Genomic DNA, 17,297 nt, shown 5'->3' on the forward strand with positions numbered 1-17,297 from the left:
TGATGAAATAAACTATAAACCTAAACAGAAGTGGGAAAAGGATTTAAACATAAAGATAAAAATGAAGTATGGGAAATTTTATGTTCTGGAACTATGAAGAATAAATAAACACAAGGTTACGTATGATACCATATAATTGGTTATACAGGTTTATACTTCTTCTCTATATCACTCCTCAAAAATTAAAAGAATGGGATTCATCATTATCGGATAGATGTTTTCGCTGTAAGAGGGAAATGGGAACAACAGTACATGCAATTTGGGCATGTATGAAAGTGAATACGTTTTGGGAAGAACTAAATCAGATATTAAATAAAATTACAAAAAATAACATACCAAAAAGTCCAGAGATCTTTCTTTTAAGTAACATAAGAAGTAAAGAATTAGGCCTCAAATTGGATAAAGTCCAAAAAAAATTCATTATTATAGCCTTAGCAATAGCAAAAATGTGTATGATGTCAACTTGGAAAATGGAAGAGAGCATGAGAATACAGCAATGGTACATGGAAATGAATAAATGTATTCCATTCGAAAAAATAACATATAATTAAAAAAATAAAGTCACATTGTTTGAACAAATTTGGGAACCATACATGGAGCATAACAGAGAGAGCTTGCCTAGGACCTCCATCCCCTAAAATGAAAATGATAAGAAGACAAAATGACTAGATTCAGTGTGTAACAAATAGATGATGAATTTTTCTTGTTTATTTTCCTTTGTGTGAAGATATTGTTTTAAGGTTTTATTGTATTTTATATGTTGAATATTTATAGGTTTTGGAGGGGGGTGGGAAGAGGAGAGGAAGGGAAAGGGGGGGGAAAAAGGGAGAAAATGCCACTGTGTAAATTTAATAAGAAACGTTTCTACATATTTTGGTTGATATGGTTCACAGTGTTAAAAATAAAAAATTATTTTAAAAAATTACTTTAGATACAGAAATAACTTTTGCATCACAAACATCATTCAGCTCTGTTATACCATAGTTTTGGAATTCCACGGTGGAAGTATTTTCTTGAAACCAAATCAGAGTTCAGATTAATTGATTAAATCCCAATCACTCAGTTGGATAATATCTGATTGATGGGAATGCCTCTGTGTGATCCCTTGTGTTCGAATAAAAACAACCCTCCAGATTAAAAATGGACTTTCTATGTGACACCAAGTCACCTTTATTTATCGTTGATACCATGCTCGCACGGTAAAGATGAGATTGCATTTCTCCAGGACCATGGAGCATATTTACATAAATATATATTAGAATAGAAGTTAAACACAGTGAAATATTAAGACGTATTCAGTAAAAGTCCACGGTACACTATCCACATATGATTTGTTGCCCAATCTTGATGTAACGACCTGAGTGTTACAGTACTTCCTACCAGATGGCAGAAGGGAGAACAGTTTATGTGAGAGGTATGTGGAGACCTTCACAATGTTTATTGCCTTTCGCCTGCATCAAGTATTGAGGATGTCCTTCATGGTAGGATGAGAGTCCCAAATGACATTTTCTATTGATTTCACTATCCTCTGCAGGGCCTTACAGTCCAAGGTGGTACAGCTTCCAAACCCAGCGGTGATGCTGTTGCAAAGGATGCTCTTGACACATCCTTTGTAGAATGTAGTGAGGATGGAGGGTGGGAGATGAACTTTCCTCAGCCTTCACAGGATATAGAGGCATTTCTGGGCTTTTTTTCAGGGTCAAGCATTGACTTTTTCTTGACTGACTGATCTGCCAAATCATCCTGAGTTCATAGGTTTTTCCAAGGCCACATTATGACCAGCACCACCAGTGCATTTATACAATTCCTTAAAAGACTGATGCTTCAGGGAAACAGATCTCCTTTGCCTGAAGGGAACTAAATCTGTGCTTCTGTTTGCAGGTGTTTCTTTAATGAACCAACAGCCAAGTTTTGTGCTGGATGTGTTGTGGAGGCTTTTGATTATTTGCACAACAGAGGAATCATTTACAGGGATCTCAAGCCTGAGAATTTACTGCTTGACTCTGATGGATATGTGAAAATGGTAAGTGCTACTCCAGTGGAACCCTACATTCACACCCATACACTGGCAGATTCAACCTCCTAGACAGATCTCTTGTTAACACAAAACTAAAACAAGTACATAGTTTCTTTGGCTTGGCTTCGCGGATGAAGATTTATGGAGGGGGTAAAAAGTCCACGTCAGCTGCAGGCTCGTTTGTGGCTGACAAGTCCGATGCGGGACAGGCAGACACGGTTGCAGCGGTTGCAGGGGAAAATTGGTTGGTTGGGGTTGGGTGTTGGGTTTTTCCTCCTTTGCCTTTTGTCAGTGAAGCTAGTTTTACTGATATATGACTTAGCAAAATATACTTTCAAACATTCTGGGGTTGTAGGAGTATTGGGTGTAATTGAATAACACAGGCTCATGGGCTGGACGGGGCTGTTACAATGTTTTGTCTAAATTTAAGCTTAACATTTAAAATAGTTACTCATATTCAGCCATTTTTCTCATTCGGCACATATTTATGTCCACACTGCACTTGAATCTTCCTACTCAATCAACATGTCCTTCTGATCCTTTGTGCCTTGTGGGTTTATTCAGTTGCCCCTTAAATACATGGGTTCAAATCCCACTCAAGTACAATTCCAGGGTGCAGTAGAGTAGCGAAGGCACATGGTACCATCTGGGTTGTTGAACAGATTGGAAGTCTGTGCTCTGTCAGGTCGATATAAAAGATACTATGGTCCTGTTTTGAAGAAGAAAATATGGTGAACATTGTGTCCTGGTCAATATTTACAATATAAAACAGATTAACTGACTATTATCGCACTTTTGTCAATGGGAGTTTGCTGTGCATCAAGAAGTAGTCAATTGGTTATTAAGCATTGAAGGTCATCTGGAGGGATGACCTTCAATGCTATTTTAATAAAAAAATTTCATAACTTCAGTAGGTTTCTGCTTTTTATTATGTCAAATTCAGCTGACAAATCTTTACTGGGGACCCTTGCTCTGCCCTTGTCTGTGGAATGATCACATCCCAACTCCAGAATCTCACTGAATACTCTCACACCCAGAAACAATGTTCAACTCACACAAACTTAAAAGATTTATTGTCAGAATACATACATGACATCACATCAATATGAGCTTTAATGTTGTATTCACCCCATGCTTTGTAGAACCATTAATTCCAGAGCAGGCTATCAAAGCTTTCCACTGACGAGCTGAGTAGGCAGTGAGCTCACCAGTTTTTTTATATATACAAAGTCCTTAACATAATTGTGAGAGAAACACTGAACTAGAAAATGCAAATAGTGCATTTTAAAACTGCACAATGTGCAACAATTCTTTTTTAATCTGTAGTAAACCTTTGTTTCAAAATCATGTTAAACAAAATGAATTTATTTCCTATGGAAGCAGCCAGTAATCACGGGATACACATTGGCAAAGAGATGAGAGGAAGCAAACTTTTTAATTCAAATGGTCATCATGACCTCTTAGGCAATGGAAGCAGATTTAACTGGAACTTTATAAATATGTCTTTAAAAGAGATAGATTGTGAGGGGGTTTAGTGTGTAGGTCACCACAAACAGACATTAACATTTCACAAAAGTCATCTCATTTGAAATGCAAGAGCTATGCATAAGCAGAGACTTCATGTCCACAGCGACTACAGAAACTTTGAAGAATTCCTATGGAGACTTCACAAGTAGGTGTTAATTGGACTGATGTTGTAGAATAAATGGACTATTGTCTTTAAAGCAACAGATGTCCAGGCTTAAGAAACTGATTCCAGTGCCAGCAATCTGTCTAGTTGCAGTGTGCATTTCTAAGAGGGGTCATGTGGTTTTGCAAACCGAGAGAGAGAGGAAAAACATATGATTCTTTGGGGGGGGGGGGGGGAGAGAGAGAGAGAGAGAGAGAGAGAGATCAGTTCTACAGTTCTGCAGTAGCTTTTTGAGGCTGCAACATGACAAGCTGGCAGGTTTGTTGAAAACATTTTGAAGACAGGTTGTGAGTTCTGAGTTCAGCTGTTCAAAACCCTTGTAGTCCTTTCAAGAGGAAATGGCTGGCTAAAGTTTTTCTCCTGAAATAAGGGAAACAAGAAGAACTCTGTGGTGACCTGAAAGAAGAGGTTATCATTTGGAAAACACATGATGGAGCAAGTTTATTTGGCAAGACACTGAAGTGGCTAATCAGAGGAAATCAGTTATTATGTGTGTTCAATGAGCAACAAATCTCTCTCTCTGAAACCAACAAAAATCTTCCTGAGCAGTAACCATTTACCTTTAAGCACTAAAGCTTGGTGAACATTCATAAATGTTAAATTCTGTGCAAAGTATAAGAATTGCCTGATACTGGTGAACTTGGAGAAATGAGAAGTGAATGATTACACTATTAAACCAGAGCACTTTCCTGAACATATACACATTACATATATGTACATTTAGAATTAGAAGGGGGTTGTTAGGTTAAGTTAAGTTAATAGTGATAAGTTAAATTTTGATCCTGTTTTTATGTTTAAATAAAATTAAAAGCAACTTTTGTTTAAGTAACCATTTGTCTTAGTGGATTTCTATGGCTGCTGGATTTTGGGGACCTCTGGGCTCATAACAAAACATTTACAGTGCTGTAAAGAAAGAGTAAAATTAATTGAATAGAGCTTTCAAAGAGATAGCAAAAGATAATGCTTGAGAATCTCAGCAAGTCCCGCAGCATCCACAGGAGGTAAAGATATATAATCAATGTTTTGGGAGGTGGAGGTAAATTAAAGTTTGGCCATAAATTAATGTCTCTGTAGTATTAGAAGCCTCCTCATTTCAAAGTTCATCTTCAACTCTTCCACCAATATATTAAACAACTCAAGCCTTGTGCAATCTATATAGTTTGTCTGAGCAGCTTTGCTACCATGAATGCCCTGGAGTTAAATTTAATTAGATATATAGCAGTGTAACAGGCCAATTTGGCCCTATGGGTCTGTGCCTCCCAAATTACACCCCATTAACCTACTCCCTGGTACATTTTTGACAGGTGGGAGGAAACCCACGCAGACTCCGGGAGGATGTACAAACTCCTTACAGACAGTGCGGGATTTGAACCCAGGTCCCGATCACTGGCACTGTAAAGACGTTACACTGACCGCTACGCCAACTGTCTAGTAAAACACAAGATCTAGAGTGGACCTTTATTCCTGACATTTTTAACCTTGAACACCTTTGAGGAACTGTTCACTAAATCAACTTGGATTGGAAATTGATTTATGAATACCAACAAACCTCCCGTCTCTCTTTCAGGCTGATTTTGGTTTTGCTAAGTGGATTGGCCTGGGGAAGAAGACCTGGACATTCTGCGGAACCCCTGAGTATGTTGCTCCAGAGATCATTATGAACAAGGGCCACGACTTTGGGGCAGACTATTGGTCTCTGGGAATCCTGATCTATGAGCTTCTGACTGGAAAGTAAGCATTGAAGCAGTAAGATTAAATCACAAATATCCACACAAGGAACATTCATGTTAGGTACTAAAACAGGTCATATAATGACCATTTACAGCGATTTAATACAAGCTAGGTCTTCACTGTGTGTGACAGCCCATTGTGCCTGTGTGGCTTGTTTAAGGAACTGTCCATTTTTCCCCATTCCTTGATCTTTAACCCTTAGTCCCCACATTAATCCTGGATTCTCAGGTGAGATGACATGACTCCATGTTTGATGAATAATTAAAAGAATTGCTGAATATTTAAGAAGTGAAAAGGAAGTTGGGATATTGTAGTTTGAATCTCAGTCTGGGTATATCATTTGTGTCTGCCACATGTTGCAGGAAGAAACCCAACTGTACTTTCACATTCAATGATGTACAATCCACTTCCAGGATTTCGAGTCGTGCTGTACTCATTAAACAGAAACATAGTCATATAGCACGAAACGGGTTCATCAACCTATCATTTGCACTGACCCAATATTAACCCCATTTTATTTCTGCCCACATATCCATCTATTCTGCTACTCATCCACTTACTAAGGGAAAATTAGAGTAGCCAATAACCTACCAAGCCCCCATATGGAATCCTTGCAGAATTTCCAACCCCCATGAAGCATGGTTAGAAGAAAAGTCTAAACTTCGATTGTGCCATGGTGGGGATGTACCCCCTCACGTGCATATTGCACAGCACCCAGATTGAAATCTCAAAGTGGTAATATCTTTTTTACCAAGTACTTGTTCTTGGGAGATTCAATAAAACTTTGCTTTTCAGAAAATATTCAATTGGAAGAGTTATGTGGGTATAATATGATTCATTTGTTTTGCAAATAAAAGGAAGCCAAACAATCCAAGAGACTATTGTTTTCCAATGGTGCATGCTGAGATTTTAGTGACTGGGAGGTGGCTTGCAGAGGAGTTCCAGAAGGCTCAGTACCAAGTCCCTTGCTATTCATTGTGTAAATCACAGTGGAGTGTTTAATAGTGAGTAAAAAGGTTTCCACCTTTAAGAAGTTTTCACATGAATAAAATGTGAAATGGAATTCAATTCCCAAGTATAAAAGAGAGCAAGACCATAGGAGGCAAGAAAATAGTGATATTTTGAATTCATATTCATAGACCCCTGAAGGGAATTTCTTCACCATTCCCTGTTGGACTATAGGTTGATTATCTTGTATTTATTTACCTTTATTCCTCAAGTCAACACATCTGCTCTGCATCCACTCTGTCAAAGCCTTTCATAATCTTAAACTCTCTCAGGTCATCTCTCAGATTTGATTTACAATTTAGTTACAGAAAATAGCTCATTCCCCAACACTCGTTTTCATTTCTCAATTTTCTTGGCTAACAGAGGAGCAATAATACTCATACTGGCATCTCAACACTTTTGTATTCCAGCACAAGAACCTCGTCTACTGAAAATCAACCAGAAGCCCACGTTATCCTCTTCCTTTCCTTAAGGAAGGAGGATAGAATTCAAAATCTTAGACAATATGCAGCTGATGGCACAATTCTCAATGAAGGGCTAAACATGCCATGATCAAGAGTGAGCAGGAGAAATCAGGGTGTAGCAGGCTCCATACGGAGTTGATCTTCCAGGGCATTGCATTAATTATTAAGGGGTGGGGGAAGTGGGAAATTCATTCACATAACTTTTTTTAAAAATCAACGTGGTGCAAAGCATTTTGGGTTAACCTGCTGCACAGCAATTTTTTGCGGATTTAAAAATCAAATATGTTTTAAATGCAAAAGGGGAAGGAAGGTGGAAAGAATAAATGATATCATAGACAGGAGCCCCATCAAGTCTGCCCTGCCATTTACTGAGCTGATCCATTTTCCCACAGCCCCACTGCCTGGTCTTCATCCCATAACCTGGCTAATCAAGAACCTTTTAATTTCTGTTGTAAATATATCCAATGACCTGGCTTCCACAACTGCCTGTGACAATAAATTCCACAGATTTACTGCCCTCCAGCTGAAGAAATTCCTCTGCATCTCTGTTCCGAGGAAACACCCTTCAATCCTGAAGTTGTGCCTTCTTGTCCTAAACCAGGAGTGGCCAACCTTTTAATTTTTAATTTAGACATACAGCATGGTAACAGGCCATACAATACAAGTACGTACAGGGGTGTAGATTAATTGGGTGGCATGGATTCATAGGCTGAAATGGCCTGTTACTGTGCTGTATGTCTAAATTTAAAATTAAAAGGTTGACCACCCCTGTACTCAACTTTCTCACTATGGGAAACAGAGACCAGGAGATACTGACTGACTGACATGGTGCTAGTGTGTACAGAGAGTGAGTGGTTATGACTGAAGTAATGACTGAAAATCGTGTAAGTAGGAGAAAGCAAATGAAATCTGTAATTGCTTAAAGGGACAAAAGGATTATGAATACTGGAAATATGAGATTCAACCCAGAAATAGCCGTTAATCTAAATCTGTTGAATTATTTGCTGTGTCCTCTGCACCTGCTGCAATTGCATTGCAGCCACCGTACTCGCCACAGCGCTGCAGCGCATGCACAAGTCCCCACGAGGCGCAGCAGTTAAAAAACAGAGCTTGGATCATAGTAGATGCCATTAAAAGAAGCTTACATTGTACATAGTGTTGTTTGAGTTTAACAGTAAAGTAGGATGCTGCTCATTGAGGTTCAAGTTTAGAATAGAGTCAGAGGACAAAGGTAAAGAGACCTGAGTGGTATTAGGATGGACAATTAAAGTAGCAGGCATTTAAAATCCCAGGATCATAATTACAGATGAAAGGAAGTTGTCTATAATTGATGATTCATTACAGAGAATATTTCATTCCCCAACACTCATTTTCATTTCTCCATTTGGCTAACAGAGGGGCAACAATACTCATACTGCCATCTCAACCCTTGAAGGGTTTGAAGCAGCAATATATAAACTACTCTCATAAAGGTGTTGGACATGAAACTTGCTTTGCTTCCTCTTCCTCAGTTCCACCTCAAGCTTCCATTCACCATTTTAATGCAACCTGACTGCTTTTGAACTGTTCTAGGGTGAGCCAGAGACATCAAGATTGTGTCTTTTTGCCTCCCCAGTCCTCCTTTTAATGGAACCGATCCAATTGAAATTTACAATATGATTTTGAAGGGAATGGAAAAAGTGGATTTCCCAAAACAGATTACTAGCCGACCAGCAGATCTGATAACAAGACTGTGCAAGTAAGATGTGATTATAGATATAATATATTGATACAATGAGTAAAAACACCAAGGTTATGTCTTTGCCTATGGACACCGTCATATCAGCTGTGTTACTTTGTTTTGAATCTATTTGTCAAAGAGCATTGAGGGAATAGAATAAAAATTAGAATGATTTAGTTGAGTCAATGAAGCAAACCTTTGGAGCATCAGTTAACTATGGCTGATCTGAGGACTGCATTCAATCATATGACTGGAAGTTAATAATGTCTAATATTTAAAAGAAATAATTGTTTACAAGTATGGATCTGTCACATTCAGGCTAAGGTTAACTGTTGGGAAAAGTAATTCAGCCATGGCTATCAAGATAAGCTAAAGATAATATTAGCTTGAAGGAAAATCTTCATAATGTTACTTAAGACTGGAATATTTTCAGAATTCATCAATGAGGATTATAGCATTAATAAGGAAAAGTAGAAAATGAGAGTAAGATCTATGAAAATAGACTATGAGTGTTTCTACATATATGTAGAAAGGAAAGGATTAGCTAAAGTACTGGAGAAGTTACATATCAGACACAGTTTCTCTGTCTCCATCGAATAGGGTTTAGAAAACTTGCAAAAAATAAGGAAGAACAGAGAATCTCGCATTATTAAAGAACTTAAAGAAATTAGCTTTAGTTTAAAAAAAAGTACTGTGGGAATTCACTGAAAGGCGATAAATTTGTCGGACCTGATAACCAGCATCCTAGTGTTCAGGGGAAGTTGACTGTGAAGATAATGAAAGCTATGGTGGTCATCTTCCAAAACTCCTTAGATTTTTGAATGGTTTCTATAAATTGGAAGGTGACAAACATAACCCCTTTATTTTAGCAAGGAGGGGAAAAAAGGGATGGAGCAGTTTGGCACGTAGCAGTGGTCTGGAAAATCCTGGAATCCTGATCATTGGGTTCAGTCATCAATCAGTCTCAGTTATGACCTGCTTTAATGTCCTCATAACTTTTGCATGCATACACAGTAGAATTTATCATATGATATCATATGACACTGTGTCACATCACTGTGATTGGTGCTCCAGTCATTATAGATCACATTAATGAAGGTCCCCACAACACTTTTGACTGAAATGGGATAAAATACCCAAAGGATCTGGCGAACATAATCCAGCCTCATGACACGCCAATCGAGGCTTGAACATCAACTCTAATACCACCACAGAAGCATACTATTTTTGCACTATCATTGCCTAATAAATTTGGCCTAACAGTATTTCAAGTGTATTTCTCAGATTTTCTTTTCATTAGTGTCAAGTTTCAGTTCTATAGCTCCAACTTTCAGTCCCAATTTGCCACATTTTGTTCTTGGCAGGAGCCTAGATGATATCAGACTGAATGACACGTGGCCAAATGAAGTTGTTCCATAAAGCATCATTTTCCTTTTCTCTTTCCAGATGTTGACTGAACAATTAAGAGTTTCCAGAATGTTACATTTGATAAGAAGTATAATTTCTATTTTAATGATGCTCTATGTGAATGTGTTTTATGAGTGAATTTAAAAATTGGAACAATTTAATTAATTGCGGACGTATTTTAATCTGGCTCTTTTATAATTGCATAGAATTAATCCAACAGAGAGACTGGGAAACAAGAAGAATGGAATAAATGATATTCGGAAACAGAAGTAAGTGACAAATCAATGGATCAAGAGAAAATAAGACAATAATATTACCAGAGGAATTAAAGAAACAGTGATCGTGGGGATGCCTGGTTGGAGGGATATAAATTGAAATTTCTAAATTAGTGTCAGGAACCATAGCTTCACATACAGTGTGGTGCAAATCTAGGATTCTCACCTTCAGCTTTTCAGCCTTTGAATTACTGAAAATGATTCTCAGGGCGATGGCATGTGACTGGTTAGCAAGGATGGGAAACCTGGTTACTTGGACTGTAATGGTCTGGGTATATTACACACACACATCTGTTAACACTAATTTTATTTCTAAGTCTTAAACTATAGTCTTAACTTTTAAACTATCCTTAACACTAAATTTATCCCCAGTTATTCGCAGGTGTATAGTGAGTGCGTGCGTGCGTGCGTGTGTGTGTGTGTGTGTGTGTGTGTGTGTGTGTGTGTGTGTGTGTGTGTGTGTGTGTGTGTGTGTTGTACCCAAACCTTTACAGTCCAGGCCAAAATCCATTATTACTTCTAAGTTCAGTCTTTCAAATTCAGTGTTGAAGTGTAGGCCTTTAAAATTAGATCCCTAGAATTAATGTTGAACTGATGGGAAGACTGGAGTTGTCGCTGCTACAGACTCACCAATTCCTCTTTCATTGCCTTTGAAGAAATGTCCATCCACACGAGCTGAGTTAATAACACTCCTGATCCTTCTGTAGACAAAAGTTGAACTGGGCGGCCTCCACAAAGCTTCCAAGACCCTGGAACCAGTCTCTCCAAGTAACTTCACTGCTAGTCACACTTAAAATTGAAGCAGTCTCTCCAAGTGACCTCCACTGTTAGTCCAGTCAAAATGAAGCACTTTGCTTCCCAAAAAAGACCCTCCTGGCACAGGTCAACCCACTGAAGAGGCCCAGTCATTCACAGAGCAGGCTTTTCCCTGAATTCCACCAAAATGGCTGGTCACAAGAGCTGCTTCAAAAAGCTGTTTTTCTTTTAGCAGTCAGAATGGTTCCAGCTTGCAAAATCAATGTCTTGGTGTACTAAATTCTGGAACAGACTGTGACAAGCCTTCCCTCTGTTCTTCCAATGTATTGAATTATTGCTGGGCTATGACATGTTGTGCTTGTGTGAAATGTTAAATGTTAACTGAGACCATCAGTTCCTCCTGTCTATACTATCCCTTACAGTAATAATCCCATTTTACTAAAATGGGAGCTCGTAATAGTATTCATTCATATTTCCACCATATTTGAAATTTTCAGCACTCACTATAACTATATAACCATATAACCATTTATGGATTAGCCATTTTCTGTCTTTTCAGTTCTACCATGTTTAATCAACTGGGATAAACTTTTTCATCGATGAGTAGCATTTCAATGGTCTATCTAGTAGTTGTTCAAAATGACAGCGACCTCTATTGTTGAAACTAAGAATTGCAATGTACATGCCTTGCAGTTTATTGTTTGAGAATATGTTCTAATGGGCTATATTCCATTTTATTTTTTAAATTCTCCCTAGGCCAGTTAAAAATGGGAAACAGGCTGCAGTTGGCCCAGGGGCTGTAGTTTGGCCACTCCGCCTTACAGACAACCATGTCTACTACACTAAGGGCATTGCTTTCACTAACCCTCCATGTTAACTCTTTTAAAAAAAATCATTTACAACTTTCAATTACTGCCCTTGAATTCCCTGTGCTCTTGTAAATGAAACTTCATATTGTTTCTTATTTCAATAACTTGCCTGTCACCAACATTAAGCCAGTCTATAGTTACTTGGTTTATCCTTTTCTCCCTCTTAAATAATTGTACCAGCTGTCTGACTCCACTCTTGTAACCTCAGAGGACAAAAACATGGCAACAATGCCCCAGCTTAAATCCAGTCACCAAACATTTACAGTAAGATCACACCCGACTGGAGCAGCCTTCAAGAGACGTACAGTAATGGTGAGAACATATACAAAATGACTCTGATGGTGAAAAGCTGGGAAATGGGAGGTCACATGCAATTAATTTGCTGATGTCCAACCTCTGAAGTTGGTGGGGAAAGACATGGATGCTTTTGGCTGCTTTTAATCTCACTTTAATTCAGCAGTGCAGCTTCTGAAAATAATTAAGATTGTGATCTCCCCATGGGGAAGGCAACACAATCAACGACACTGTCCAGAATAATTCACAGTGCAAAGCACCTGGAGATCTTTCAGAAGAGGTGTCTCATTAACGCATACTATGCAGGAAAGATCAAGGTGAAATCTACAGCAGTCCTTTCTAAAAGCTTTCTATTTTTCATATTCAATGAAAGAATCCATTGTCATGCTTGCTAATTTGCACAATGCACTCAGTGGTACTTGAGATGACACTCTTTACATGACAGTTACTACGAACAGAATAAATTATCTTGTCTCCACTGACCATAAATCCCTTGAACTTTCCTTTCATTTTGTGTTCAGGTGGTTCCAAGGCTTTGATTGGGAGGGTCTTCGAAGTCGAAAAATGAAGTCCTTGCTGAAAAGAGAGGTAACAATGGCTTTTGGGAGGTAGTGAACCATGAATTGCCTTGACACTATTTAACAAGCTTCTGTAATCTTTTCATGAGCCCTTCATGCCCCAGGAATCACGTCCTGTGGGAATCATTGTACGATACACAAGGACACTGATTGGCCCATTGTATCCACACTAACTAGAGTTATTTAGGTCAGTCCCCTGTCTCAGTCTCCAGCCTTACAATTCATTAAAATTATTTCTGATTGGGTTGAGTATTTTTTGCTGCCAAAGCCCTTTCAAATGGTAAGTTACAGTTCCCAACTACTCTTTGGATGAAAATGCTTTGCCTCAACTTCACTCTGAACCTACCACCAACTAACTTTAAATCAGTGGACTCTGCTCATTGATAATTTGCTAATGGATAATAGTTGGAAATAATAAAACATATAGTAAACTTCTTGAACCTGCTCCACTGTCCAACAAGATCATGGCTGATTTTTTTTGACCCCACTCCAATTTTCGATGAAATCGCTGCATTCGGTTTGTCTTCTCGTAACCAACACCTTTCCGTCATAATGTTCAGTATACAGAGGAAGTGAGATTTCTCATTTCATACCTACTTGAGAAAGGATCCCGACCTGAAACATTGACTGGCCATTTCTATCCATGTCTCTCCAGATTCTCTTTGTTCACTCATTTTCATAGTGCCAAGGTTAGTGGTTGAAACAGGAGACCACATCAGTTTAGAACCTGCTCTTGCTTTTGATAATACAGTAAAACCCTTGGTATTCATTTATAAATAAGCTATTTTCCTCTTATTTTTGAAAAAGTACTGGAACAGAGCCGTGAATTAAAATACAGTAAAACCCCCGGTAACCAGCACCTATGGAGATTGGTCAATGCCAGTAAAGTGAATTTTCAAGTTGCTTGAGATTCTGTGTTACATGATTGGCCCATCAATTTTGAACTTCCATATTTTGTAGCTACTTATTTTCTGCGATTTATTGCCGGTTACTTGAGGCTGCTGGTTGCTTGAATTCCAGATAACAGGCATTTCATTGTATTTTAATGGGCTGGAGTTGTCTGAGCAAGCCATCATTTCAACATTTTCAGACAACACAGTCTTTGTCATAGAGTGGGAAAAGAGTCTTAATGACTTTGGCAAACTGATTAAATGGCCAGAAAAGAATTAGGTGAAATGTAAGGCCAATAAATATGAAGTGATTTATGGATGTGATAGTACAAATTTCTGTGCTTTGCCACTCAATGACAAGGAGTACTGAAAAACTTTGGTAAGCTCTGTCTGTCATGTTTGATGTCAGTGGATGTATTAGATCTGTTTCTGGTCACTACCCTCCAGGAAGGATGTTAAGGTCTCAGTTTAAACATAGAGATAGACCCCGAGTTACGATGTTCTGACTTACAATATTTTTAATTTATGATGATCAGAATCTGTTTTGAATAAAGGTAAGTCGGGGTCTACCTGTATTAATGTAGTTTCTTTTCCTTCTCTGAAGGAAATGCTTCTATCCAATCAGCGCACACTGATCGCTTACCATCACTACCACTCCCCTAAACTTCATCATTTCAGTCCTCCTCTTGTAGTGATGCCAAGAGATCACAGCCACTTTGACAGCTTCAGTCGTAATAATGAGGAGCCTCCCGATGAGTTCTCATTTTTTTTAAAAAGGTGATTTGGAATGCATGTGCAGATTGCTGTTGCTGGGAAGGGAGAGAGATTGAAGAGGGAGAGGGAGTGATGGCAATCTGCACATGCATTCCAAATCACAGCATAAGTTGTGTGGTGACGCCGGTGCCATGAGGAGAAGATAGTGAGTGAGGGAGAGAGGATGCTGAGAGCAAGATCATCTTGCTCACCATCCCGCAAAAAAAATGGAGGGGTAGATCGGGCAGCAGGAGGGAGAAGAAAGTTGAGCGCATCTCCCCCAGCGAGTTTCAAGCTGCCTTCTTGGTGCTGTGAAGTTCTCGGTTGCCATGACGCCATAGCCCTGGGGATCAAACAGCAATATGTGAATAAAGGTCTTCAGCGTCCTCTCCCTGACCACCCGTGCATCTGAGCTCCGGACGCCCCGGCCAACCTGTGTCTGAACCCTGTTTTCAATGACTGTCACAGTATGTTTTTTTTTATCTGTACACGTAGGCCCCAACTTATGATTTCAACTTACGATCCGAGTCCCAGAACTGAACCCCTTCGTAAATCAGGGTTTACCTGTAGTACATTACTACACAGTACAGGCCCTTCAGCCTATGATGTTGTGTCTTATATAGAATATACCTTCAAAAAAGATCTAAACTCTCCTTACCTCATAATCCTCTATTTTTCATGTGCCTATATCATGTGCATAAGAGTCTGTTAAATGATCCTGTGGCTCCAGCCTTCACCACCCCTGCCAATACATTCCAGGTTCCCACAACTCTACTTTTTTTACACAGAGAACACTGTGGGAACACTAAGGAGCTTCTTTTTTTACACAAAGCTCCTTAGTGTAGGTAAGAGGAAAATGAAAAATAAAAAAAGGTGCCTAAAATCATATGGTGTTCTGAAAGAGCTTATCGGAAAAATTGTTTCCAGTGACAATGAGGATAGAAGATCAACTGCAAAATGCAAAGAACATTTATTTTCCTGGCAACTTGTTAAGATTAAAACATCTACCTAAAAAAGCAGATTCAATGGGGACCAACAAAGAAGAAACACTTGAGTGGAAATCTTCATAGGGTAGGTGGAAATGGATCCAATTAGGACAGTTTTTTCAAAAAGCAGAGATGGGCAATACAAGTTCATCAGCTTCCACTGCTATTTTATCTAAATGTTTGTTGAATTCTTATATCATATTCTTGCATCCATGTGCCTGCCTAAGAGTCTCTTAAATGCCCCCATTGTATCAGCCTTCACAACCACCCTTGGCAATGCATTCTTGCCAATATACATCTTGCCTATATTCTGGAGAATATATCTCAATTCTGTATAAACTGCCCTGAGATGGAATGGTTGCGACCCAATACCGTTCCTTTTTAATTTTATGTTTGCTCCTTGCCTTTAGTTGAAAGGACCAACAGATCACAGCCACTTTGACAGCTTCAGTCGTAATAATGAGGAGCCTCCTGATGAGTTCTCAGGCTGGGATGAGGACTTTTGACAATTGATCTCTGCAAGCAAGGAAGGAGACAAGATATCAGGAATCTTGGAGGAAAGGGACAAGGGAATCATTCCATGACAAGCTTTCTTAAAACAATTGGAACTATTCCATTTCCAACCTGACTGTTATATTAGGACCGGAAATGTCTTGATGTTTGGAAGGCTGTGTTACCATGCACATCCTGTGAGATGGTGCCATTTGGTTATGGGTTTTAAGTGGTAATCAAATGTGATTCTAGTCTTTTGTTTGAGTCACTCTGTCAGCTGACATTCCGCCAGCAAGTGAAGAAAGCCACCAGTGGCATTAAGTTGATCCTTTGGAGAGCATTAATTGGAAAAAGAAGATGCACAGTGTACTGACAATAACCACAACAGCAGTGCGAGTATAAGACAGCTCTAATAAACTAATATGTACACTAAGAGGTCTTGTCTCTCTGCAAGACGAACCTGGAAGGCTAGACTGTAGCTCTGGACTGCTTGATAGACAAGATCACCATGATGACCCCTGGTGCCCTAGTGGTGTAATTACATATCATCAAACACAGTAGCACTGATTATGGGATAGATGATTGTCAACTATGCTGTGTTAGCAAGCCTTATCATTGTACTCCAGAGAAATGTCCATAACATATTGCTTTGTCAAAAGATCTTTGCTCATATTTAGAGATGAGCAAAATAAGAAAAAAAATTGTCAAATTATTATGGACCTTGGCAGATAAAATTCTTACTTAATGTAATCACTGTAATGGAGGCCCACCTTTTCAGCAAATGGTGAAGCAATAGCATTCTCAATGACCTTGACAAATGTTTCTCATGCAATCTTCATGTGAGAATTTTTTCTGATTTTGGTTGCTATTGGGCATTATATCAAGGAGATACCTAATCTCTGGCAATAAAGCTGCCCTCCGGCTGGTAAAATTAAGGAACTCTTTAAGATTTCACACCAATAATGCTTTTTTAAAACATTTTAGTGAGCTGGGCATAAAAATTGAAGCACGTACTTATGCTTAAATATTAGAAATGCATGTAAAGTTAAAATAATTTTCTACTTTTATAAATATAAAAAATTTCGAAAAACTATTATTCTGAGGACAGAGACTCCACAGATGAACTTGTTCTGTAGTGCTAGAGAGGTGTCCAGTGGTTTAATAAATTATAATTACCCTTCTTCTTGTAGTATGAATTTTGTAGAACCATGGAAGTATAGAACACTACAGCACAGAATCAGGCCCTTCGGCCCTTCTAGTCTATGCTGAATTATTATTCTGCCTCATCCCACTGACTTGAACCCAAACCATCTCCCTCTGTTCCCCTTCATATACCTGTCCAATTTTTTTTTATGTCAAAATTGAGT

General features: G+C 38.7%; 1 protein-coding gene across 1 annotated transcript in view; it reads left to right on the forward strand.

Annotated features, from left to right (window-relative positions):
- Nucleotides 1-16,935, forward strand: part of LOC138737549 (cGMP-dependent protein kinase 2) — a 59,873-nt gene extending 42,938 nt beyond the window's left edge. Inside the window, exons 13-18 of the mRNA XM_069888223.1 lie at nt 1,882-2,023; nt 5,275-5,438; nt 8,526-8,648; nt 10,244-10,306; nt 12,753-12,819; nt 15,849-16,935. Of these exons, the coding sequence (XP_069744324.1) occupies nt 1,882-2,023; nt 5,275-5,438; nt 8,526-8,648; nt 10,244-10,306; nt 12,753-12,819; nt 15,849-15,944 (655 nt within the window). The 3' untranslated portion in view covers nt 15,945-16,935. The remainder of the gene's footprint in view (nt 1-1,881; nt 2,024-5,274; nt 5,439-8,525; nt 8,649-10,243; nt 10,307-12,752; nt 12,820-15,848) is intronic.
- The last annotated feature ends 362 nt before the right edge of the window (nt 16,936-17,297 follow it).

The sequence above is a fragment of the Narcine bancroftii genome, chromosome 6 (assembly GCF_036971445.1).
Source record: "Narcine bancroftii isolate sNarBan1 chromosome 6, sNarBan1.hap1, whole genome shotgun sequence".
Classification (NCBI taxonomy): Eukaryota; Metazoa; Chordata; class Chondrichthyes; order Torpediniformes; family Narcinidae; genus Narcine; species Narcine bancroftii.